Source organism: Passer domesticus, chromosome 8 (genome assembly GCF_036417665.1).
Source record: "Passer domesticus isolate bPasDom1 chromosome 8, bPasDom1.hap1, whole genome shotgun sequence".
Classification (NCBI taxonomy): domain Eukaryota; kingdom Metazoa; phylum Chordata; class Aves; order Passeriformes; family Passeridae; genus Passer; species Passer domesticus.
Window position 1 is genome coordinate 46,287,978 of NC_087481.1, and position 24,697 is coordinate 46,312,674.

Consider the following 24,697-nt stretch of genomic DNA (forward strand, 5'->3'; position numbering starts at 1 on the left):
GTAGCTATACTTGGAGAAACAAAGTTTAAACATAGCAGAGCCCAGCCTGGCCTTTGGTGAAAGGGCTCGGGAACAGCTCCCTGGAACCCCTCCTGCAACCAGCCTCACTGTGGGTCCATGTTAGCTCCTCTCCAGACCCCAAAACAGGTCAGGGACCAGAGCTCTGGAGTTTTCAACAATCCCTCAAGTGTCAGGTGTTGAGTGCTGGCCACCAGCTGTTGCCATTCAGTATTGCTTTTCTGTTTGGCACTTTGGGCCCTGGTACTGAAAATCCTTCTGTGGTGGTGCTGATGGGGGAACCTCCTGAGTCTGGTTTGGTTGGCATGAGGAGTTGGTTTGCAGGGGAGGGTTGAGCTCAGCAGTGCCCAAGGCTGCCTGTCTTTGCTGGGCACAGCCTTGTGTGGCTGTGTGGCAGCACTGGCCTTCCCTGGGTATTCTTGTCTATTTAAGCAGGTTTGCAGCTCCAGGTGGGCACAGCCTGTGCTGTGCCCTGCTGGCACCCTGGCCATGTGTCTTGCAGGGACAGAGGGGCAGGAAGTGGTCCTTGTTAATGTCTGTGGGAAACAGCCCTATCAAGACAGTGTTGGAGGTAGTGGCAGTGTAGGGATGTTCCCCTTCCCACCATGAAAAAGCCCCTCCTCACTGTGTCCAAGATAAAATGTTTCTCTGCCCTCCCGGTGCTTCCCTGGCTGATGCAAATGGTGGAAACAGAAGCCTTGTGCCTCACCATTGCTTCCTGGGGCAATGTGAGGACCAGGTGTGCCCTTAGAGCAAGATGCACTGCCACTGCTCCTCAGTGCTTCACACAACTGATTCCTAAAGATGCTCTCACTGTCCCCCAGTCACCCACCCTGCTGGCACCCCACAGACCAGTCCCATCTCTTCCCACCAACTCCAGCACAGCTCTCATCATCTCAGCAACACCCCACAAAGCACACCACTAAGCATTTCTTAGAAACATCATTTATTGACTTGAACAACTGCCACTAGAGCAGCATTTTCCTGCTCAGATGTTGTGGTTTTTCTTCTTTTATTTTCTACTAAGGTATTTTAAAATGAAAAAAAATTAAATGAGTTTATGGTACTGAAACAACAGTCAAATTCCTTACAAGAGGGCCCTCGTTGTAATCCCTTTGCAGCGAACGGCAGAGGCTGGAGTAAGGGAGGCTGCACCCGGCTCAGAGGAAAACCACAGGGTCCTGCTGCCCAGCTGTGTGCCAGCTCCATGCCTTCCCTGGGCTGGCTTTCAGGCACAAGGACTACCTGCCCATCCCTGGGACACCCCGGTCCCCACACAGCAGCCGTCACCCTCCTTGGCCAGACGCAGCCTTGCCCACCATGGCAGTGCGGCTCCGCTTGCTCCGCGCCCAAGACCAGGGCAGCTGCTGGAGCTCCCCGCCTCCCACCCTGGGGCTGGCCCTGTGGCATGTGCTGTCTCCTGGTTTAGGGCAGGCCCATGTGGCCTGCAGCCCCCTGGCAAAACAGGCCCTTTCACTCCAGATGGAGGCTGGGGTTGATTTTGGGATGCTTCACTTAAGGTTGAGAGGACAGAAAGGTCAGGAGGAACGGAGAGTGACTAATGTAATGCTAAAGCAGCAGCTTCAAGCTCCTGGGTTAATGTTTACTGCTGAAACTGGAGGAGTTGAGAACAGAGTGTGCAGCTCAGCTGTTTGAGAAATGCCCTGGAAATTATGCATCGCATGCCAATGGCAAGAGCTTAGAGACACTGGGAGAGTGTGACAAGCAGCTACAAGGTGAAATGTGTATGGCAGCAGATGTGCAAGAGCTGGAATCTCACTGCCATCCATGATGGCTGGAGGAGTCAAACCATTTACACAGAGAAACTCACACCAACAGAAGGTAACTTAGTGCTGGAAGGCACAGCAACAACCTGGCTAACATGGGGAGGGGGGATTATGGAACCCAGGAGCAGAGGGTTAAGGGCAGCAACCTAACGGGCAGCAGGATTTTGATAATTTTGTCTCCTGCAGGGCCCAGCACATCCCTTCTGTCTCCACAGAGAATGTAACAAATGCCAAAAACCGTTCACAGGACACTGTTCAAATGAAAACCCAATGAAACACATCATGGGAAAGGGAGAAACATGCAGCATCCCAAAACGTAATGGGAGTAGCATGACAGCACAGGCGGGCAGTCCAATCTGAATGCACCACCCAGTTAGAATCCATCAGCTTTTTGAACCGTCTGCAAAACTGAAAACAAGGGTCTCCTCCTAATTAGTGTTAATTTGTTAGAAGTTTCCAAATACTTTCAAAATGTGCCTTTGCAAGAATCACACCCCCCAACCCATCACCCCAAGGGCCCCAACAACAGAATCCATTCCTGATCACTGCGAGAGTCATGGTTTATCTTCAGAAATACTTGGTTTCTTCCTTCTTATTCCTCTTCCTCCTCTTCTTCCTCCTCTTCCTCTTCCTCATCATCATCTTCATCGTGGCAATGTGTGATTTCCTGAGGTGCCTGGGGGAAGAGGTTGGGCGGTTTGATCTCACTGATGGAACGGGTCAGTTGGTGCCGCTTGTAGTCGGAATCTTTGAAATCCACCGAGGTGCGATTGCGCGTGGCCATCGGCGACTCCTTCTCATTGATGTCGACGTGCGTGTGCTCTACTGTGGACTCGTGTGGCATCTGCACATGGAACAGAGAGAGGAGGTGACAAGGGGTGTCCCAGCCCTGAGCTGCCTCCCTGAGACAGACTGAGAGCAAACTCCAGAATGTGACCCTTTGGTCTACAGTCTATCCACTGCCAACAAACCCTCCAAGGTGCTGTTGTGTCCTGTGGAAGTGATAATGGACACAAGCATGGGCACCTTTGGGACCCCTGCCCACCTCCCTGGGATTGGAACTCACCAGAACATGGGCGGCTCTGAAGAGGTAGCTGAAGGGGTAGTAGAGGAGGTTGATGAAGGAGGCTGCATAGAGGTCGGCGTAGCGCATCACCTGGCTGGCAAAGAGCGTCTGCCGCGAGCCGCTGCGGAAGAGGCTCCCCATCATCCCGTAGCACATATCCATGTCGTGGGTCACTTTCTGTGAGGGAAGGACAGGTGAGATCCTGGGCCAGGCAGGCAGTACCTCAGAGCCACAACACTGAGGCAGAGCGCCCTGAGGGCTGGGGACTATGTGAGACCTGCAAGGATCTCCAGCAAGGCTTTCTGTGCTTGTATCCCGTGGCATCAGGGCACAGCTGAGCCCCAGGTAACAGGAAGGTGGCAGCAGGCTCAGGGCCAGCACTGCCCTAGGCTGGCACCCCAGGGCTGGCTGAACCAAAGGCTACAGCCCCTCTGAGCCTGTGTCTGCCACTGCCATGTGCTGCAGCAGTGAGCACCCTCAGCCAGTGCTGCTTGTGGGCGTGAGGAAAGGGACCCTATTCCAGACCAGGCTGCCTTTCAGGAGAGCCAGTGACACCAGTGAACTGAGACAAAGTGGCTTTGCCAAGCCTGCTGTGCCCACCCAAAGGCAGAGCAAAGCATTTCAGGACTGAGCAGTGGGGTTGGGTTGTTAAGCCCTTTGGGATCCAGAAGGATGAAAAGGGATTTTGATGATTGGTACCTTAATGCGTCTCTGGATGGAGCTGATGTCGGGGCGTTCATTGCTGCTACTGTCCAGATGCCTAGTTACAGGCGAGAAGGTAAATACATGGTGTGAAAAGTCTTTCAGAACCAGATGCTGTGGGATGGGGCTCGGGGGAGGGAGGCTGGTCTGGAGGGGAAGGTTGGTCTCATGGGCAGAGACCAGGCCTGAGTCAAGGCTCCGGCAGCAGCGCCGCTAACCCAACCCCAAGGTTTTGTCATTGCTGCTCATTAGATGGGAGAGGCAGCAGGAAAGTTGTCTCTGTTTGAACACTCACTTGTATAGTTCGGCCAAGAAAATGTCCAGACTCTGCAGCTCTTCAAAAAGGGCTGGAAAATCCAGAAAAGAAAGGGGAAAAGGGTAAGTTTAAACTGTTGAAATGGAAAGTGCTGAAAGTGAATCCAGTCCCCTGCCCATTCCCTTTGCATGCCGGCAGAGGGACACTGGAGCAGGGGCACTGGAGGCATCTCATGGCCTCCAGGCAGAGAGAGGGGTCAATCATTCTGTGCAGAACTTTAGGCTTGGTTTCTGGTTGGCCCTGGGAAGAAGTTGAGGCTTGGTTTCTGGTTGGACCTTTTATTTTCGAGGCTGAACCTTTGCAGCTCTCACCAAAGCCTTCCAATCAGCCATGGGGCAATTTGCATAACCCCCAGCCCTATTTACACACCAAAGGGCAAACCTGGGAGAAAAGCAGGAGCGCTGGAGGATGGGAAACACACAGCACTTTGGCAGCAGAGCAGCAGAGGGAGTGGGAGGAACAAGGAGGAAGCAGCTGGTGGATAGGGACTCCCTGCAGATGGGAGAGCAGTCAGGGCTCAGGCATTACAGGGAGAATAACCCAGGTCTTGTCAGATATTTTTTAACACAGAAGCCATGGCTTCGTATGTGAGGAGGGAGAGGAGGTTCTGGGGTTATTGTTGAGGAACAACTCAACCCCACCCAGCTGCAGCTGCTCCCGTGGCCAAGGCAGCATTTGGCTGATTACACACAATAGCCTGGGAAAGAGCACAGGAAAGGCCTGGGACCCCAAGGCCAGCCCACAGAGAGGCACCCCAGCTCCTGCCACCAGCATCCAGACCCAGTGAAAAGGGCCAAAAGGAGAAGTGGCAAGCCAGGGTGATCTCTCCCCTGCACCCCCAAGCCCTGGCGATCTCAGGGGTGCAGCATCAGACAAGCAAGAGCAAAGGCTGGCCAGGGGCTTGCCCGGCTCCTGACCGCTTTTGTCTGTCCAGACGTGCAGCTCCTGCGCCAGCTCGGGGATCACCAGGAAGGTCCGCCAGCCCTGGCGTTTCTTGGATTTGAGGATGTCTCCAAAGATATGGTCGCCGATGTACAAGATATCCTTCCCTTTGGCCCCCAGCAGGTCACACACTGTGTCCGAAGAGCCTGAGAGAAGAAGGGCATGGCTCAGAACAGCAAGCCAAAACAGCTGCTTGACCATGGCTGCCCTGGACACTGCTCACCTGCCTGAGTTCACCCAGGAGCAGCTCTGCCTATGCACACCCCTACATGAATGGCAGCAAGAGAGGCCACGCTGCCTGCCCTGCCATGTGAGAGTAACGGAGCCCTGGGTGTCACAGTCAGTTTGTATCCACCCACTGCCCTTCCCTGCCTTGGCAGAACCTTCCAAGCCTTTTCACACTGGTGGAAGCATCTTGAAGTACAGCTGGGGACACTGCACTGGGCCAGCTGCAGCCACCCCTCCACCACAAGCCCTGCAGGCATTTCCCAGACCCTCCTGGCAAGGAACAAAAGGACACTTGAGGAGGAATGGGTCCATCTCTTCCCTGCACTGTGCAGCTCTGATCACAGAGAGCTTCTGGTGCAGTGTGCAGAGGGCACAAACAATGCACTTTGGGAAGCACAGCCTTGCCTGGCACAAGTCCTCTCACAGCTGGGGTGCCTGAAGGCCACATCAGAGCCACTCCACACAACAAGAAGGGCTCCTGCCTCACCTCCCGAGTACACAATGCCGTGCTGCAGTGGGCCAGTGTAAGTACCAATCTTCAGCTTCCCGGTCACCTGTGGAAGGAGGTGCTGTGTTAGTGCTGAACAGCTGATGGTCTGATCTTTTCTGTATTGATACCATTGATACGTCACTCTTTGTCTGTCTGTCTCACTCCCAAGCATCCCAGAGGTGGCTTTCCTACTGTCACCTGCAGTATGTTAGGGAAGCCAGCAAAGCCTTGAGGCCATGGGGTTGCTCAGGAATCACTAAGAGGAGACTCCAGCCCACAACCTCTAGGGTAGGTCCTGTCCAAACACTGCACTGCCCATTGTCACTGAGAGATGCCACACAGGGGGTGCAGGAGCCCTTCCAGCCATGGAGGCACCCTCCACGGAGCACTCACCGTGTCCACCTGCCGCAACACGGTGCCCTCCCCAAAGAAGAGGGGCTTCCGTGCATCCACCAGGATCAGGTCGAAGTAGGACTGCCACGGCCGATGGGCACTCCCAGGCTACAAAGGCAAAAACAAACCCCAGAATCAGAAACAACACACATAACCACACAGAGTTTAACTGGAGTGTCACTGTCCAAAGCCATAACCTTGTGACATTGCTGGTCCATCAAAATCCCTTAGCTCACACCTCCTGTGGGACAATGCTGAGTTGCCAGCACCAGCTCCTAAAGCATTCCCCCTTTGCCACAAGCCAATCCCATCCCAGTGCTAGCAGTGGAGGCTGAGGCCATGGTGTGAGACAGGAGAACAGCACTGAACATCCCTGTCAGGGCACAGCTGCCATGTAAAAAGATGCTGTGAATGACACCCTGCCACTGTTCCTGAAGGTGACATCCCGTGCAGATCCAGACACATGCAACTCCACAGCTTCAGCTTACAAGGCCATGCTGGTGCTTTTGCCAAGAGTGGGAAAATGCTTGGACTCTATTCCACAGAGCACAGCTTTGAATCACAGCCCTGCCCAAAGGACACTGAGCCCTTTCTGCCCCATGTTCTGCACTTGGTGAGATCAAGACCACAGCAAGGGGCTTCTTTAGCTATCAGCTGTGGTGAGTATCTGTGCTCTCAAAATTTCCCTCTTGGCTGCATTCTGCTTTTAAAGCAGTGTGAGAACACATCTTTTGAACATGAGATAGTCTCTCACTGGGAGACTGAAAGAGCAGTATAAATTTGTGTCATAAACCTTTCTTCAAAAGTTACAGGGCTGAGTCTTGGCCTCAGGAAAAAAAAATAAAAAAAGCACAACTAAAACTTCTGGAGTTAAGATAATTAAGACGAAATCAGCTATAAATGTTTCTGCTGTTTTATAAAATTATTTCCTTCCCATCATGGCTCTTTTGAACAACATCTAAACTACTGTGCATGATTTCTAAGAAATCTGTCTACAAAATGCCACAGTTGAAACGTTTTATCACTGAAATAATGTTATCATTAACACAGATTATCATTTGAGCCCGGATGATGCCCCTTTTCTCTTTGTTATATTGTATTTGCTTTGATCCCATTCAAACAGGACACAAATCAGCAAGTGCATTTTAACCAGATTAAAGCAACTAATCCCAGGCAGCCGATGAAGCAGGATTAAAATGCTTTCCAGCTACACAGATAATTAGGCACATCAGTGTCTACTGCAACTGCAGTCTAGAATTCACATACCTTTGGTCCATGTGGAAAGTCAAACAAGTAAGTCATAATTTTCTAAAAGAGAGAAAGAAAGCCTTAAAATATGTGCTTTTAGACATGCATTTGTGTAGTTTATAAAAGCATGCTTTTCTCACATTATCTTTTCTGATTACACAACTTTATTTTTAGAATTTACACAGAAGTCAGCATTGGATTTGGAGACAAAATGAATGGAACGGGACAATGGCAGGAATCAAACCAGTAGTTTTTATAATCAAATAACACAGTTACCTCAGAAAACTGCACACTGCTTAAGGCATATCTTGCAATGCTTTAAAATGGCATATAAATATTTAGATTAGCAGCATTGCAACATCCTGCCATTCACCTGGAGCTGGAAATAATTGTGTTTAGTTCTCAGCTTAGCAGACAGACCTTTCTGGGTCTCAGACCTCTCCAGGACCTTGGTTTGCTGACCTGTCTGTACTCTGTACTATCTCACTTGAAAGGGAAAGTCTCCATTTTAAAGGATGCTAAAATCCAAAACTGAATATCACTTTCCTTTACAGCCTTTTAGTTGCTGAGGAACTGAGTGAAGCACAGAGGGACTTAAACCAGGCCTGTACTAGCTCAGCATCAGAACCAGGGTGACAAAAGGTGACTCAAGGCTTCACCTGCATCCTCCACTAACCCATCCTACACGTACATTAGAAAACACACAATTCTCCACCAGAAGATGTCCCATCAAAACCCATCCAAATGACTGGCTGGCTTATGCTTATTCCATGATATACCAACCCAACAAGTCAAGCAGCACTTACGTCCGTGTATTTATAGTCGCTGTTGGTGACCAGAAACACCTTCCCCACTTCATTCATGCGGCTGAGCAGCAGTGGCAGCTTTCCCTGGAAGCCAAGGGGAACATCCAAGTCACACACAAAAGTTACATACATGCATCATGGGAAAAACACTCAACTAGGATCCCACCAGACAAAAAAAAAGGCAAATCAAACCATCGAGCAAGCAAACTCACGTGTTGTGCACTGGCCAGAGCCAGGAAAGCTGCTGCTCCATCCAGGTAACCCCTCCAGAGCACAGCCCAGGGGAGGAAGGCGAGGGGGAAGGGCTCAGCAGGGCTGCAGTGCCTTTGCCAACCACAGTGCCAGGCACCCTGTGCTGCTCCCACCGATCTGCTCCAGCTCCAAGTCCGTTCCCGAAATGGGCCCAGAGGCAGGTGAAATCTGAGCTCACGAGCCACAAGTTGGAACGCATTATAATTCCAACCTCAAATTAGGGAGAATTTATTCCTGGGGCTATTTTTATTGAATCTGAAATCTCAGTCCATTGCCAAAATAGCTGATTACCTCACTGAACACTTACCTAAGAATTCTGTAGGCGTGTAACTAGAAACAAGGTTAACTGCTTTAAAGTGATAATCTACCACAGAGCTCATCTAAACTAAAAAATACTTACTCCATAAGTGGTCCTGGGAAGCCTTGCACACTGCAGAGATGGCAGGAGTAAGGGAACCACTGGAGCTTGCTCAATTAGATGTGCTGAACACACATTTTGGGGTTCTCAAGAGACTAAACACTGGTGAGTCTTTCAGGATCTTTCCCTCAGTCCCTCATGGTTAAGTGTAACTTTCTTGTCATGTGGCTAAAAAGATGCTCAACTGTTGCTTTTTAAAGAGAGGTTTGCTTGGGCAGAAAAACATGGGCAGGGAACACAGTTGCTTTCACCACTGAAAGAAACAACATGAGTGCTGCCAGTGTGTTCACCTTGATAACATTTCCTCTGGCTTTTATATTTTACATATAAAACTGTGCACATCAATACACAATCATGTGGATCACTGGCTCAGAATAAAGGCTGCATCTGAACTTTCCACTTTGTCTTTGGTTATTACAATAGAAATCACAGCCTTATTGTTTTATGGTTTAGTAAAGCAAATCAGCATGTTTATTTCTTGCCTGCTTAGTCAGTACTGAATGTCACACAGCACAAGTAAAGTAACTTCACACTTACATCTTTCACCACGTACTTCTCCAGATTCTCAAGGGTCTTTTCCTTAAGTGATCCCTGAAATAGAAACAACAGGACCCAGTGAGGTCATGGAAACTTATGATGTAAGAGACAACAAAGTAATGCCAACTTTCACACTTTAAAATGCTGTGAAAGTACAAACCAGGGCGAATCTGAACCAGTGACTCTAGAGATGAGAGGCTTTGAGTAGCAGGGACCATCACAAACTCTGTGATCCATCGATTCCCTCACCATGGTAAATAATCCACTTCAACAGCATTTTAACCCTTTCAGAAGGGAATACAATAGAAACAAACAAAAAATAGATTTGCCATACCAAACAAGACAGTTAACGACCTGTCTCCAACACTGACCATAATGCTTTAGTCAAAGGCCAACTCCAACATGTATCACACAACACTGCATAAGGAAAGAAAAATAGATTCCTGACTTCTGCATGGGTAAAAGGACCACCACAAGTACAGCTGTGAGCAGAGTTCTTCTGTGATGTTCTCCATCCCACCCAACAGACTGCTTGAATGAGGGAGAACAAGAAAATCAGGTCTTTAACCACATGCTAATGCTCACAAAATTATATTCTAAATTTGTGCACAAATGTGTGCAGAGGATGAAATGCTTTTCTCTAATTACAGAACAGCTGATGTATTTCTCTCTTTAATGCCAGTACTTTTTAGACAACACAGGATAGTGCCAATGTAAACAATTTGCAGTAGAATATTGCTCTAATAATTAGGACGATGTACAAATTGCGGACTTGAAGTGCAAATACCCTCATGGCATCACATTCTAAAACCCATGAATTACAGTACAAAAATTAAATCTGGGCACAATAAAAAGGAATAGGAAGCCAAGCCAGGTATGTTCCCATACTAGGAGGGCAGCTGAGATCTTACTCCCATACAACTGCAATCTATTATTTGCTCACTAGGCGGCAAAGCAGGGCCCTTGCCCAGAGCAGGCAGAGAACATCTGAACTCAGGAGTTCCAAACCAGCCCCTCCAAACCAGTTACAACCACAAACATCCCACGGAGTTCTTGCAGTCACCTTGTAATGAACCCAGTCAACAGCATCTCTGACATCCTGGAACATACTCCTGAAGGACATGAAGAGGTCTCCATCCTTAAACCCCGTTTCACAGCTGTGAGGAGACAGAAGAGAGATTTCAGCAGTCAGTCACAGCAGGTAAGAAACATAGCAAGGAGCAAGACAGTTCAAAATGCTGTTTGGAGCTTGTGTTTTCTTCTTACCAACATGGTTTCTTATCTACTGCTTTACTGCAGCTCAGGCTTGAAAGAAGGCTACAACTGCAGTTTAACAGGACCAGGAATGTCTGTGCCTCCACAGCAGTACCACAGCTTTCTGAGACTGTAACTCTTACTTTTCACCCACATTACAAAAAGGTAAAAAGACTCCAGGAAACTACAAAAATGCCATTTGCAGCATTTAACAGAAGATGAATGGTACTGAGGGAATGAACAGAGTGGTGCTCTTTCTCCCTCTTTCCAACACTAAAGAAGGGAGAGTCATGGAAATCAACTAAATGTAATGTTGCTGAGAGGAGGAACTACTTCTATGGTGAACACTTAGAATTAACATTAGAAATTACAAGATACTGTGGAGGCATCTTTGAGACAGCATGACAGCTTGCATCAGAAGAAATCAAGAATGATTACACAGAGCTGTATTTATTATGACAGCAATCATCATGCCTCTCCTGAGAAAAGGTACTTCACTGATGGATTGCCAGCATAAACAGTTCCTCTGCTCCCAGGTGAAATCACACTAAACCTTTGCCTTCCACTCACATATATGCAAAGATGACCCACCACGAGGTGAAGAGCAGCACAGCAACGCTCACATTTGCCAGTTCAAACCACAGCATGTTTTTATGTTTGTATGTTTTTGACAGCAAGGCAATTACTCAGGTTGCACAAACAGCCTTTTATACCACACTGAGCACTTCACCTCTAAGTGTCCAATGTCCTTTATTATGACATGAAGCACTTGTGGTAACTGGCTGAGGATGTTCAGCCTTTCAGTTACCAGTTCAGACATGGCTCCAATGGACACAGGTTCAAAATGAACTGAATGGTGCCTGTAATCATCCTGTAAGAAGTGTGCAGCCCTAGACACTGCCCCACATACCAGTGTCAGTCAGTATGCTGGTTCTGCTGTACCCTGTGAAGGAAACCTTCAGCCTCTGCTGTACACACAGATCAACTTAGCAGCACAAAATTATAGGAGGACCACCAAAGCCACTTGAGGTTTTGATATTAAGAGCAGCTCCATCTGTGCTGTATTGCTCTTGTATAAAATAATATCAATCTTCCTGTTCCATCACCACCTCAGAGTGGAGGGAATACGAACCTCGTGTACCGGTCACAGTTAGTAAAGAAATCCACCAGGCAAGCCAACAGGTAGGTCTCTGCAAAGAAAGAGATTGTAAGACAAGGATAACACCATTCAGCCAGCTAACTTTAGACCTTGTGCCAAAGGGAAGAAAATTCATGCAAAAAAAACCCAAAGAGAAAAGCAGAGTACAACATCAGAAAGCTTTACTAGCTTAAAAGGCACAGAAAGAGGCCTGTGTTGGCTCACATTAGACTCACCTGGTAGATTGAATAATGTGTTCAAAATGTAAAACCTATCTGTGTCATCCCTCTGGATAAATTTATTTGGATATTGCTCCCGTGTTTCAGGCCTGAGAATAAATAAAGTGAGAAGAGTGAAACCACAAACCATAAAGAAGATAAAATGTGCTGACCTACAAAAGGGAGCTGTAGCAGGGTCCACTAACCAAAGTCTGCTGTGCTTTAATCAACACCCAGCTTCCCCACATGCACTGTTGGCAGAAGAGCAAAAGTGCATCCAGGGGTGTTCCCTGGGCTGTGCTGACTCCAGCAGAGCCAGGACCAAGCCCTCATTGCTGAGTCAGCAAACTCAGCCCACCCAGGGACACAGAGTAGTCCAGAGTCCACAGCTCGACCTTAAGCCCCATGCTGCTGGCTAGGAGGATGCTTTGAATCATCTGCACTTTCATTGTTTGCTTATCTTAAACTCTCCCCCACTTTCCATGTGTTGCTCTCCACTCCCCCAGCAGCTCTCAGCCAGGGGCATGCAGGGCTCTGCTGCAGGAGGTTTGTGTGGGGCCCTCTGCAATTCATCAGCAGGGTGGCAATGACTGAACTCCTATCATTATTCTGGTCTCCCAAATTTCTGGAGGTACTGAAGATCATTTTAGGCTCAAAGAGGAACTTGAATGCACACATAAGGGCTTTTTTCTAAATTTTGGAGTCCCGACGCAAGGACTTAGAGGCCTGCAACAACAAGGTTTGTCACTCTGGGGCCCCTGAGCTTGCCTTGCCTTCCATTCATATGCCCTTGCAGCAGGAATGTGGGAGTGGGGATTTGCTGGGACACATCAGGAACATGGCACTGCAGTCCTCTCTGCTTCCTAAAGCACCTTCTCTGGGACAAGAAACACAAGCAGCCAGGGAAGGCTGCAGGAAATGGCGTGCAGTGCTCAGTTCTGACACCCTCAAAGGTCAGACACACCAAGGGGCAGACAAAGATTGTTCCTACTCCAAACCAGCTCAGGCCCTCAAACTTTCTTAGCAATGGCTGTGGAGCTGACAGTCTCATGGGGCACAGATCCTCATGCAATGGCTTTGTCTTGACTGACAGCTGCTGACACTAAACTGTGCCAGGACAGGTGAACAGCTCCTGGATGATCCCATCAACTCTTCCCCACAGCACACTTTCCTCTATTCCCAGCTTGCTATGGATGTGCCTGTGGTGGCACAGCCCTTTCCCTTGCAAACATCTGGCCTGTTTCTGTACCTGAGACCCTCAGTTCACCCATGGCTGATCCTGGAGCTGTAGGAACACTAACACAGCCTCTGCTGTAGTAGTCCCTGTGATTCCATATACAATGGGTGCCCTGAGGATCACTGACACAATAGAGTGTATTAAGTCAAAAAGAACAGCCAAGAGTCTGCACTCACCCTCTGAGGAAATTAAAGCCATGTGCACATACTAGGAGGTTCCCATAAGCATCAACTTTCAGCAGGTTTCCATAGTGGGTGTCAAACACCAGGCCTCTGTTAAGAAAGCAATGTAGGATATGAAAAGGCAAGTGCATTAAGGGGTGACCATTTTAACAGCAGCTAGAACAGCTCTAGAACAGCTTTGCTCACTTGGCATGGGGCAGCAGAACAGAGCTGCTGTTATGATGCAGATGGGGTCCCTACTGTCCCTTTCAGCTGGCAGCAGGGGAGCAAGCAGAGCCCAGCACCAGCAGAGAGACCTGACCTGCTCCCCAGAGTGTTTAACCTGAGAGCTCAGCTGTGCATCTACCAGGGGAGCTGTGAGCCCCTTCCACAGGGTCACAAACGTGACACCCCTGTCAGCTGCAGGGGACAGTGAGGTGATAAAGGAATTTCTCTCTTCTTTTTCATGGCTCTGTCACAGACAAAGCCAGATGGGGCACGTAACCATGGCACATTACTTTGGACGTGCCCAGTTCTGACTCTGGCAAAACTCTGTCTCATTTATCTAGCAGCTTGCACCTGGCAAACACAGCCTTCCCACAGAGATTTCCCTTCTGTCCCCTCCCTGGGATGAAGGTAGTGGATTTAACAGAGCTCTCATCACAGGTTTGTGAGGGGCTATGCCTTGTTACAGGCACGGCCAGCAGCAACTCTTGGTGTAAAACACACTGAGAGGAGGGAAGGAAGGAGCTGCCAGACCAAAACTGGAACAAACCAACAGACCCTCTGGTCCAGTCTTTTGTAAAAAAACTCCAAAGGAGTCAAAGAAGCAAAATCCAGCAAAGGCACAAGTGGAAAGAACTTGAAGGTGCAGAGTTAGATCAAAAGCTTTGTTCAAAACAATGTCTTTTTTACCTCTCCCACCACAAGACAAAATATAGGAATTTAGTAATTTTGCACCATTAACGTACTGTAAAATTATAAAATCAAAAAGTTACTAAATAAGTGTTTTTGACATTTGATTCATCTTGACAAGAAAATTTGACTGGTCCCACTTCTGTTCTTGTTTACTGTCACCTTAATTTTCAGGATGTCTTATGCACCACAACACTACTAATTAAAATCATTAAAGAAAAATGATTTGAGACATCCCAGCAGCCTCTTGGACAGTAATGGCTCATCCCTGCCCCCGATCCTGATTTCACTCCCAATCCAATTGTGTCTCTGCTGTCTTTGCTTTGAAGGGCTATTTTTGGCCCATGTTTTCAGTAGAGTTCTTTTCTTGCACACTCCCTCTTTGCTGCCAAGGGTCCATGTGTGCAAAGGCCCCCCACATTCTGGATTAGTCTTCTCCCTTCCCCAGGATGCATGGCCAGCCATAGGCTTCACATCCACAACTGAAAAGCTGGCCTCACATGTCACCTGTGAACATCACAGAACAAGCACTGGGGGCCTCGAGCAGGCAGGGTTGGTATCCATGAGTCATTTACCTGGTAGGGAATGCAGGATCATACACAAAATTGAGCAGCTCATGAGGGTATCCAATGGAAACTAATCTTTCTACGGTCAGGTCAAATCCAAGAGATTCGTATTCAGGGGATTTATACACTGTACCAAGATGAGATTTCAGTTAGAAAATTTGAAAACAGCTAGGGGATTAAACAAGAAGGCAATTAAAAGTAATGTACCCAATCTCCCTCCTCCACATACCATTCCCTCCTTTGATGCCTCAGGTCCCCCAGCCCAGAGCGTGGTGGAATGAGCTCCTGCTCCAGGGCTGCAGTGAAGCAGAGCTGCAGTGAAGCAGAGCTGCAGTTTCAATTTCAGCAGCAGAGTGCACCAGATGAAATATCCATCAGTTTATCATAGCTCTCTGCATCAGGAAAAATGTATTTCAAACAGCAGCTCCTCTCCCTGCAGTCCTGTTAGGCAGATGCATGAACACTCACTGTTGTATCTGCTCCAACAGGGTTTTGGTTTGCTATGTTATTGCAAAGCTGATAAAGAAACCAATAAATTGCAGGAGCACATGTACTGGGTTAGAAATCCTGAAATTCATCACTTCTGAGCTACTCTAACTGCTCTGGATACAATCCCAAGTTCAGTATTGCTCCAGATTTCATATCAGGGGAATTAATGTTTGCTGCAGACTAAGTTAGCATGAAGGTAGAGCTGTCAAGTTAACATATGATTTGTTTGTTAATAACACCATATGGAACTGCAAAAAATCTGTTCATTATTACCCTTGTGCATCAAAATGCTACTTTTTAAAGCAAGCTCACTGCTCTCACGTGTCAGGAGCTGCTCATCTGGGACACACACCTTCCCTTCACTCCATGCAAAAGAAATGGGCTTGTTCAACTAAGTCATTTCTACCATGCGGCCTCTCTTCCTCCTGCAAATGACCTTCCCATGTGCTGAAAATGTTACTGTTTAATCAGATCATTAAATTACATCTAAAAGGCAATCAGGACAGATGGAAATCAGAGGGTTTCTCTGGCAGTGTGTTTACGCTCACTGCACGTCTGCAGAAGCCCAGAAGATAAGGGGCTAATGTGCATGTTTCAAACACTGAGACCGCTGGACAGTGCTGAAGCTGACCAAGGATTGTTGGCAATAACAGCCAGGGATTGTTGGTAATAACATGTTGTGAGAAAGAACAGGATGTGGCTGGAGAAGGGGGCTATGTGGAGGTAAGGACAGCACTTTTCTGGGGCAAATGTCCTTGTTCTGGCTCCCAGAGCTAAGCACGGCACAGCCCCAGTGCAGGAACGAGGTCAAGAAGTGGGCATGGACAGCATGGAGGAGATCAAGACCACCCAAGACCCTGTGACCCATTTTCAGAAAGGTCTGGAAGAAAGGAGTGCACGTGGTAACTGATTTCTATAGAAAGCAGGAGCCCTGTTTTCAAGGTGGGGAAGACTCATCTGTGAAAAGATCCCCCCACAAAGGCCAGGTGTGTGTGTGCTGCCCCAGGACACTGGGCGCCTCATCAGTGCTGCTGCCAGGACTGGTGATTTCTTTCTCGCTTTCTTCCTTTCTCTCTCTTCCCCTCTTTAATTCATCTCTTTCTCTCTTCCCCTTTACCCAAGCCCCAGTGCTGTGTGCTTACACTAGAAGGTCAGGGATTAACATACCAATTCTCATGCCAAGTGTAATTTACTAATAAAACTTTGTAAGCTTCTGTGGACCCCCTGACTTGCGTTGTTCCTTTCAACCACGAGCACCTACAAATCCTGAGTGCTCCCTTCCCCTTAGGAGTGGGATACCACAATGCTGCTGTCTTAAACTGGTCCTAAGATAAATAAATACAACCATGGGTGCAATGGGTCCAACTGACTCCAACACTTGAATATTTCAAATTTAGCTGAAAATGTGCAAGTTACACAGTAAACTCATTAGAGGACAGACTGCTTTTCCTGAGAGAGATCCAACACATCTGTGGACCTCATTATATATATTAATACATGTTGTCTATACTTTGCCCAGTAACCACCAGCAGACATATATATACACTGTGGGATACAGAAGTTTAATCTGAGAGGGGAAAGAAAATATATAAAATATATTAAAAAAATAAAATTAAAAAGGCAATGACTTTAGATGAAACAAGACTGTCAGAAGACTGAGATCACAGTACCCGTGACAGAGGGCTCCTATTTCTCTTAACAACCTAAAAAGTACCAGAATCCCAAGAGTTAATTTTCCCCATTAAACTAGCAGCATTAAAAATGTAATAAGCAAACCTGTAATGGTCTTAAACAGATAACTAAAATCAATAAAGCAGTTATCAAAATCTCCAAGCAATATTATACCAATGGCAAACACCAACAACATGATACAACATTCAACGCACGTAGTCTTTGCTATCCTTTAGGAAAGGAAGGATTGATTGAGCTATAGATAGGAATAAGCAATCAAAAGGTACAGCTAATGAAGGAAGCAGTGACTGACAAGGCAATTCTGGGGAGTGAGCTAGAGTTGGAGGGAGCAATAGGCAGTTAGGTGATGAACAAAATTGTGAGAGTGACACCAGAGCATCATCTGGAACAAGGAATTCCTCTGATTCAGGACAGTAAAGGCACTTCCCAGAGAAAACTCTTAAAAGTCCACCTGCACATATTCTCAGAATGTCAAAGCTCTGTAAAGCTCCCCATTAAATGAAACAGACTCCAATCCCCCACTCTGTCCAGGAAGCTGCTGCACTCCTCCTTCTCAGCCCCCTGGGAAATGGACCATGCTACCAAAATCCATAATACATCACTTCACACAAAACATTTCTTTGAGGAAGCCCTGGTCTTTCTGAGGTCACCAACCATGGTGGCGCTGCCCAGACAGACACCTGGGCAGGAGCACACTGGCATCTCCTCTGGACAAGCAGAAGTGGTTCATCAACAGCTCCAGCAGATCCTTTCCAGGGAAATTGTAGGGCTTTCTGATGAACAATCTGTATCTTTTTAACACTCCACCAGGGAACAGCTGTGTGGGACACAAGGTCAGCTGCTCACAAAATACCTTCACTCAATTTATTTCTTTTATTTCTCCATCTTAGAAAATCACCACAGACTCTTGAAGGAAACAAGCTGAAGCACCATCAGGAAAAAGGCTGAAGAAGAGGTATCAACCTCAGCCTTCATCATCCCAAGTCTCTGCTGAGGCAGTACATCAATTAGGATTAATCTAAATGTTTCTTTTAGGGGGACAGTTATTCCCCTTACCTCTCAAGCCCTAGATTTTTCTTCCTTGATGTCTCTTTGAATAACACTAAACTACTAGCTCGTTCATGTCTCAGATCCCATCTCTATCTTTCTACTACTCCACAGTATCTGGAAAATGAGAGCCTTGACACATGAACTAAACAGAGACACAGGAAACTGAACTCGTGAAAGGACAATAAATGCTCTCTAATTACCATCACACTTACTGTTCCAGGTAAACTTTCCTTCAATTAGACACACAGCTGGGAAGAGACTGAGAGCTCCCTGAGGCCACCCTGACAGCACCCTGCACCACAGCCCTGGCTGCATCAGCTGGAACAAGCCACAACCCCTGACATTTCTCATAAGCCTATTTGAGTAACTGGAGCTTCCTCCAGGCAAACAAACCATCCACCTCCTCAGATCGAAAGGACAGGCTGACATCACTGCAACTCTGGCAGCACGTTTGGGGAAGATGCCCCAGTCACAGGTGTTACTCCATTATTTCAATATTGTACTCAGGGCTGGTTGCTCTCTCTCATGTCTTCAGGCAGCCATGAGAAAACAGAGTGGAGAGGACAGATCAGTACTTTTTTCTGCTGCATGATGAAAACATGGTTTTAAACTTTGCTGGAATATCCCCTCCCTCTGACCTGGCTGCTGAATCCTGTTACCTCTGATGGAGATGGTTTGTGTGTCATGGCAATGTCATGAATTCAGCTATTTGCCACACAGTCTCCTGTGCCCAGCTCTTTCAGCCAGCTGAGAAGGGCACAGTCTTTGAGCATTCCCGGCTCTGTGACAGGGGAGAAGGCAGAGCCACACACACATTTTCACACCATCCTCGCCCAACACACATGGGACGACAGTAAAACCAAAGCACGTGCTACGACTTATTCTGATTTCTTTTTCTTGCTGCTTGATGGCCATGTCTCTGCCACAAAGCCAAGTCCTCAGCTCCAGAGGAATTGTTATTTTAATAGTTCTGTTCCAACACAGGCAGATGCTTCAGCATCACAGGGCAATCAGCACCCAGTGCTCGTGGATTATGCAACCAGGGTGGAAAGAAAACAATTAAAGGTTTTAAAAAAACAGAAGCCAGTTGACAGCATTCCAGCTTCCTCTTAATACCATTATTTGGCTTAACAATACACCATTAAAAGGTAAAAAGCTGTACTACAGAGTGAACACTGCAAGCCTTCAGGTCTGTGATGAGTGATCCCTGACTGACACAGGACGTGCTAGCAGGGAAGCTGGTCTGGAATGAGCAGGGGTTGTGCAGTAAGGTATGCAATTCTCATGCATTTGTGTGGTTGTGTTTACCTTTGCTGCCAAGACACATACAGTTACAATTTTATAGCCTTCCTGAAAAGGAAAAAAAAATAAAGAAAAAGAAAAAAAAAAGCTCTCTACAGAGGCTCCAGCTTATGCAAAATGCTGCTGCCAGGATTTTAACTCACATGAGGCAGATGCAGATTCAGAGTGTCACTCCAGGCTTGACGGAGTTACACTGGGCTCCCCTGTTAAAGAAAAAAATCAGACTGATTTTAAAACTGCAACAGCTCTGTGCCATGTGGGACTGTGTCTGCTGGAGCTCTGTCCTCTGGCAAACTCAGAAGCTGGCCTGGCAGTTATTCCAAATACACTTACAAGTGATTTACAGAAGAGGCACAGTTGGTAATCGTGCATCCTACAGGCAAAATTCTGTCCTCATATCCACAAAGCAGTCTTAGATCATCAGCTCAGGGATAATTAGGAGGAAGAGGCTACCAGCACATTGCCCAAGTGATACAAATCCTTCATGTTTCTCTGAGACACAGAGCAACTGGTTTAAGGAAAGGTCTTGTGCTCTTTTTGCAGTTTTGCCATTATGGTCCATTCCTCAGTTGGTGACAAATTACTCCTTTCAGGACATCCTTTCACACCATACAATGCCTGCTCGTGTCAATGCAGGAGACTTGGGAGAGTGAGTCAGGAGCCACTCTGGGAAGCTGAGAAGAGAATTTTGCCCTACACCGTGAAGGTGCTCCCAGCGAGAGCCCCGCAAGCGGGTCAGTCTGTGGGCACGTCTGCACCAAACGTGACTGGGACACGATTCCACTTGGGCTGCAAAGCACCACAGGACAAACCAGCACCAAGCCTGCACAGAGCTGCACTGCAGGGCTCTCGCCGGCAAGCACACACAGGGAGAACGCCAGAGATACTTTGCAACTTACAGGTATGCACAGAGTAATCAAGAATCATCTTTGAGATCCAATGTGCGCTAAATACAAAGCTGAACTGGTTGGAATGATGTTGCAAAAGTGACCCACAAAAGTATGCAGACCTCCTGGAAGGCTTCTCTGAAAATAAATGTTTAAGGCCTGTTTTGTTTCAAAATGAATAGCTGGGGAAGGCTGAAGTACATGTGATGGCTCTGCTTAAGCTGTGGGGAGGAGAAAACCCTTTAGGGGCTGCCTGTATCTTTCCTTGCTGCTCCCACACATAAAAATTCAGGCAAGGGCGCTTCTCATTGAAGATGTAACACGGTTTGTCCCAGGGCTTGCCAACACTTCTTGCAAGGTACTCATGGATCTTGGGAGAGAAGCAGGAGTAGAAGTTAAAATAATGATCCCTTTCTGCACTGCTTCAGCTGTCTCCCATTTGTGAGATGTATTTGCTGTCTCAAACTGCACACCTGCAAGCAGTCCTGCCTGCCATTTTATTTCCAATCACTATGGATCTGGTGCTGGGAAAAGCCCTGAATTGGGAACAGTGACAACACACTGACTTCCCATACCACCGAGGCAGCTTTGAGGAAGCAGCTGCCCTTCACCAGAACCTTTGTTTAGGAAGGAAAAACAAGCCCAGGAGGTTGCTACAACAGAAGCCTGCACGGAGAACAGCTCCTCTGGGCAGAGAGGCAGAGCCAGGACCACTAAATGATGACCTGAAGTATCATTTGTGCCTGCCTCTGAGTTTTTCCCCATCTGTTGCTCTCTTATATGTCCTACCACCTCCTGAAGGAGTTTCATCCCTTCCATCTGCCAGTTCCTCACTGCCTCTCCTCCCAGCTGGAAGGTAAGAGCAGCCCAGGCAGAGGTGCCTGTGATGCCCCCAGAACAAACCCACACGGTCAGGGCAGTTCACAGGAGCAGCTGCTTCCTGCAGGTGGTGCAGCCCTGCTCTGATCCCTTGGGCACAACTGCCTCAACCCCTTCCCCACGCAGGTGCTGTATTCCCCATGCTGTCTGTGCTGTTGACTTGCAGGTGTCCAGATAAGATCAGTATTTCTTAAACCAGAGGTGATGACCTCCTCCAAAAGGGTTGCAAAAAGCTTGAACAAATACTCCAATCTTCAGAAATGCTACCCGCTCTCTGGGTCCTCCAGAGGTCACACAAAGGCAGATAAGCCAAAATATAGACACATAATGCACAGGGTTTTGCCTTTTCTCTGAAGCACAGGAAATGCAGCCCAACTACTTTGTGTTAAGTCTTGAAGAAATGAAAGCAAAATAACTAAAAACAGGTTTTTTCAGTTGCTGCTTATTCTCCAGTGAGTAAGACATGCAAATCAGGCAGTTAGGGACACACATGGGCAGGTGGAGAGCTGGTATCCAGATTTATATGTCTCAGGCACAACATGCATAATTAAGCTTGTACAAATACATTTCTGAAATTACACAAACCTGACTTACAGAGCAGGATCAAAGTGTTGCTCTGAATTGCACCACAAATAGGTAATGTGTAGTGGGTTTGGTTCGCCAAGTATGCGAGTGTGTATTAGGAATAGATTTATATCAGTGTTGTACTGACAAAAACCGCTTAGTTAAAGCCTTGAGCACTGAGATCCCCTTTTACAAACCCATTCCCTGCAACAGTACAAATATCTGTGTATCCTGCCTCAACAATTTCTATCAAATGAGATCCTAATGTCCCAGAACAGGCTAGATCTACCCCCAGAACTCACCCTTCTGTCAAAATCTCCTCTGCACATGGCCCCAAAGCCAGCATTTAGTGTCCACTACTCTGTGTCTGTGACAGTCACCCCTCCACAATAACACCACCACTGGCTATTTCACACAAGCTCCAAATACTGATTCCTTGGCAATTCTGATCATCTGACCTGCAACTCCAGCTGAGAATCCAGAGGGAAGCAGCCAGTGACCAGTCCTGGAGGTGTTTGGGATACTGGGCTTAATTAAAAACCAAACCCCACTGAAATAACAATACCAATTAAATGTTGGGCAAGCATTTCACATACTGCCATAGTATGAGGAAAGTCTGTCTCAGCTGTAGGGCCAGAGGTCTGAAGATCACCAGCAGTAACCAGGTAGTGAGGAATGCTACCTGACCTCTACACATTGACCCTCCTTTCAGGGGATCTTATCTTCAAAATTTGTTACAGAGCAATGCCACTTTTCATATACAAGTGGAAAAGAGGAGGATTTCTGCTCCAGCATACTAATGACTTCAGCCTCTCTGTTACAGGGCCTTTTCTAATCAGGCAGGTATTGTCAGGTACTGCCACTGAAATGTAACAAAAGAGGAATGCTAAGGTTTCTCAAGCTATGCTGCTCTCCATGTTAAAATAATTCATTACTTACGCAGGAAGGAATCTGAAATGTCATGTTTAAGTTTCACACCTGGGTGTTAACTACCCTCAGTTTTGACAGTGCAGTCAGACTGCTCAGCTCTGATGGGAGCCCAGACTCACGCTTGGCTTGCACAGCCTGGCAGGGTGCTGTCACTCTGCTCTGGAAATAAAGCTGAAGATTTTCTTTCCCATGAGAACTACAAACCCTGCAGAGGTACCTGTACTGTGGGACCCTCTGTAGAAACACTCAGCTGGCTTGGCAACCCCAGAAATGGGGATAAGCACAGACCTCCAGATCCCCCTGCCTTATATCCCTCTTTCCAATGACACATCCAGTGTTACCCTCAGCTCCTGCCACAGCCACTGAAGGCATTTCACTTCACAGTATGCTCGCTGGCCATGAAGGCAAAAACACTCCTATTTAAAGCTCTGGTGTGTCAAGAGTGGTTGGGTCATCTCTGCCCACACAAACAAGTGCCCTGCGTGCAGGCAGTGGAGTCGAGCACCTTTGTGCTGTGCTGACCTGGGAGCTCAGGGCCTGTAAACAAACTGACAAAGTGGTGAACGTGCCTGACTGCAACCACAAGAAATCCCAAATGAAATCCATGGGACAGTTCACATGTTTTCAATTAGGAACGTGGTGAACTTCTGACTTGCCATTTGTTTATGAACTTGGCTGAACTGTGACCATAAAGGGTTTGTCTAGTCAAAATGAGTTGAAAACCAATTAGGAACAGTCTCCAGTCCTCTTGTCTCCTGGGGTTTGATTTTAAGCACTAAAGCATAAATAAAAATGAACAGTACTACGGAAAGCAGAATTGCAGCATTTCAGCCTATATTTAAATTGACTTTTCATAATACCAAACAAAATGGGTAGCAACACTGGTTTGTTTCTTTTAATTTTTTTTTTTTTTTAGAGTCCAAATGAGAAGAAACTGCTGCCAGACTAAGCATAATTTTCACTTACCCGAAGAAACCTTTTCAAACACAGAAGTGACCTGGGCAGTAAGACAAAGCTTAGCTTTAAAGCACACTTCAATATTTAATGTGCCTTTTCTATTTCATTAAAAATTATGTGTCTTGTAGTGATCAGCAAACAATACCTTACCAAAACCTCCAGGTACATCCCAGGATACTTTTGTATGCTTAAACACACAAGCTGCTCTGCCCTGCTTGAGCAGCCAGATCTTGCAGAGCGCCTTTGTGCCCACAGATGTTTTTGACAGCAAATCTGACAACAGAAAGGCAAGGGTAGCTGATCATCAGAGGCTGAATCCTCTGGATGTGAGCTCCAGTGGCTCCATGGCACCCTTGTCTGACCGTGCCAAAGGTGGGGTTTGGGTGGAAACCAGAGCTCCCCTCACAGCTCTGCAGTGCCCAGCCGCAGCGACGCACCCGCTGCAGCCTGAGAGCAGTGGAAAATTCCTTCCCTCTAATGCTCCTGCAAACACCCCCAAGTGCACAGCACAGCTTTCTGCTCTAAAACCTCTAACCTGGAAGTGTATCAGCCGCCCTTCTCCTGCCCTGCATGCTAACAGGCTGCGTGAAGACAGGGTTTGTTGCTGCTTCAAGGACTGACACAGCACCGTGTGTGCAGCCTGGCTGTGAATTGCTGGGTCCACACTTCAGGTTGTTTCTAGTGCTGCCTTTCTGCTTGTATTAAAACAAGTGTTGTCAAATATCATCAGCTTTAGCTCTCCCCAAAGCAGGCTTATTAGTGCTCTCATTGGTAAATTCTAGGTATTTTTAGCTCTCTGCTGCTGCAATTTGTTTGCCTTCGATGTAACAAAGATTTGGGCTGTTTGAAAATGCCTCAGAGGCTGGCAGAGCAGAGCTTCGTGTTGGAAAGATTTCTTCTGCTGAATAAAAATGAATGGCTTGAGGTAAGAACAGCAGCACTGAGGTCACATTGTGCATGTTGAGAGAAGCAGCTCAGACAGGCTCTGCATTTCAAGGAAACTTCAGTTTGTCTATATTTTAATAGTTGGTATAACTTTCCTTTGCACTGGATTAATATTTTAAAAATTACTACAGAGTCACCTCTTCTTTCACAGGAAATTTTTAGTTTCACTGACACAAGAGAATGCTTTTTGTGCTTAACAAATGGCCTTCACAATTTACCTCTCTCAGATACAGCCCACTGTGAGTTATAATCCCATGTTGGAAATATCCCTGCATTTCCATGGAAACAAACTACTGCGCCAAAATATGGG

The 24,697-nt window shown here is 47.2% G+C and overlaps 1 protein-coding gene across 4 annotated transcripts in view; it reads right to left on the reverse strand.

Moving 5' to 3' along the window:
* Nucleotides 1–947: 947 nt before the first annotated feature.
* Nucleotides 948–24,697, reverse strand: part of NT5C2 (5'-nucleotidase, cytosolic II) — a 59,717-nt gene continuing 35,967 nt past the window's right edge. The window contains exons 3-18 of one of the 4 annotated variants that reach the window (XM_064431185.1): nt 19,369–19,428; nt 14,702–14,819; nt 13,227–13,322; nt 11,832–11,923; nt 11,590–11,647; nt 10,267–10,360; nt 9,204–9,257; nt 7,997–8,080; nt 7,209–7,250; nt 5,943–6,050; nt 5,547–5,613; nt 4,807–4,977; nt 3,869–3,920; nt 3,571–3,631; nt 2,872–3,048; nt 948–2,649 (exon numbers count right to left, since the gene is read on the reverse strand). In XM_064431185.1, the coding sequence (XP_064287255.1) occupies nt 2,398–2,649; nt 2,872–3,048; nt 3,571–3,631; nt 3,869–3,920; nt 4,807–4,977; nt 5,547–5,613; nt 5,943–6,050; nt 7,209–7,250; nt 7,997–8,080; nt 9,204–9,257; nt 10,267–10,326 (1,128 nt within the window). In that variant the 5' untranslated portion in view covers nt 10,327–10,360; nt 11,590–11,647; nt 11,832–11,923; ... (1 more) ...; nt 14,702–14,819; nt 19,369–19,428 and the 3' untranslated portion in view covers nt 948–2,397. Of the gene's footprint in view, nt 2,650–2,871; nt 3,049–3,570; nt 3,632–3,868; nt 3,921–4,806; nt 4,978–5,546; nt 5,614–5,942; nt 6,051–7,208; nt 7,251–7,996; nt 8,081–8,208; nt 9,138–9,203; nt 9,258–9,363; nt 9,433–10,266; nt 10,361–11,589; nt 11,648–11,831; nt 11,924–13,226; nt 13,323–14,701; nt 14,820–19,368; nt 19,429–24,697 lie in introns of those variants that run through there. The other 3 variants (XM_064431184.1, XM_064431186.1, XM_064431187.1) reach the window with 3 other exon arrangements.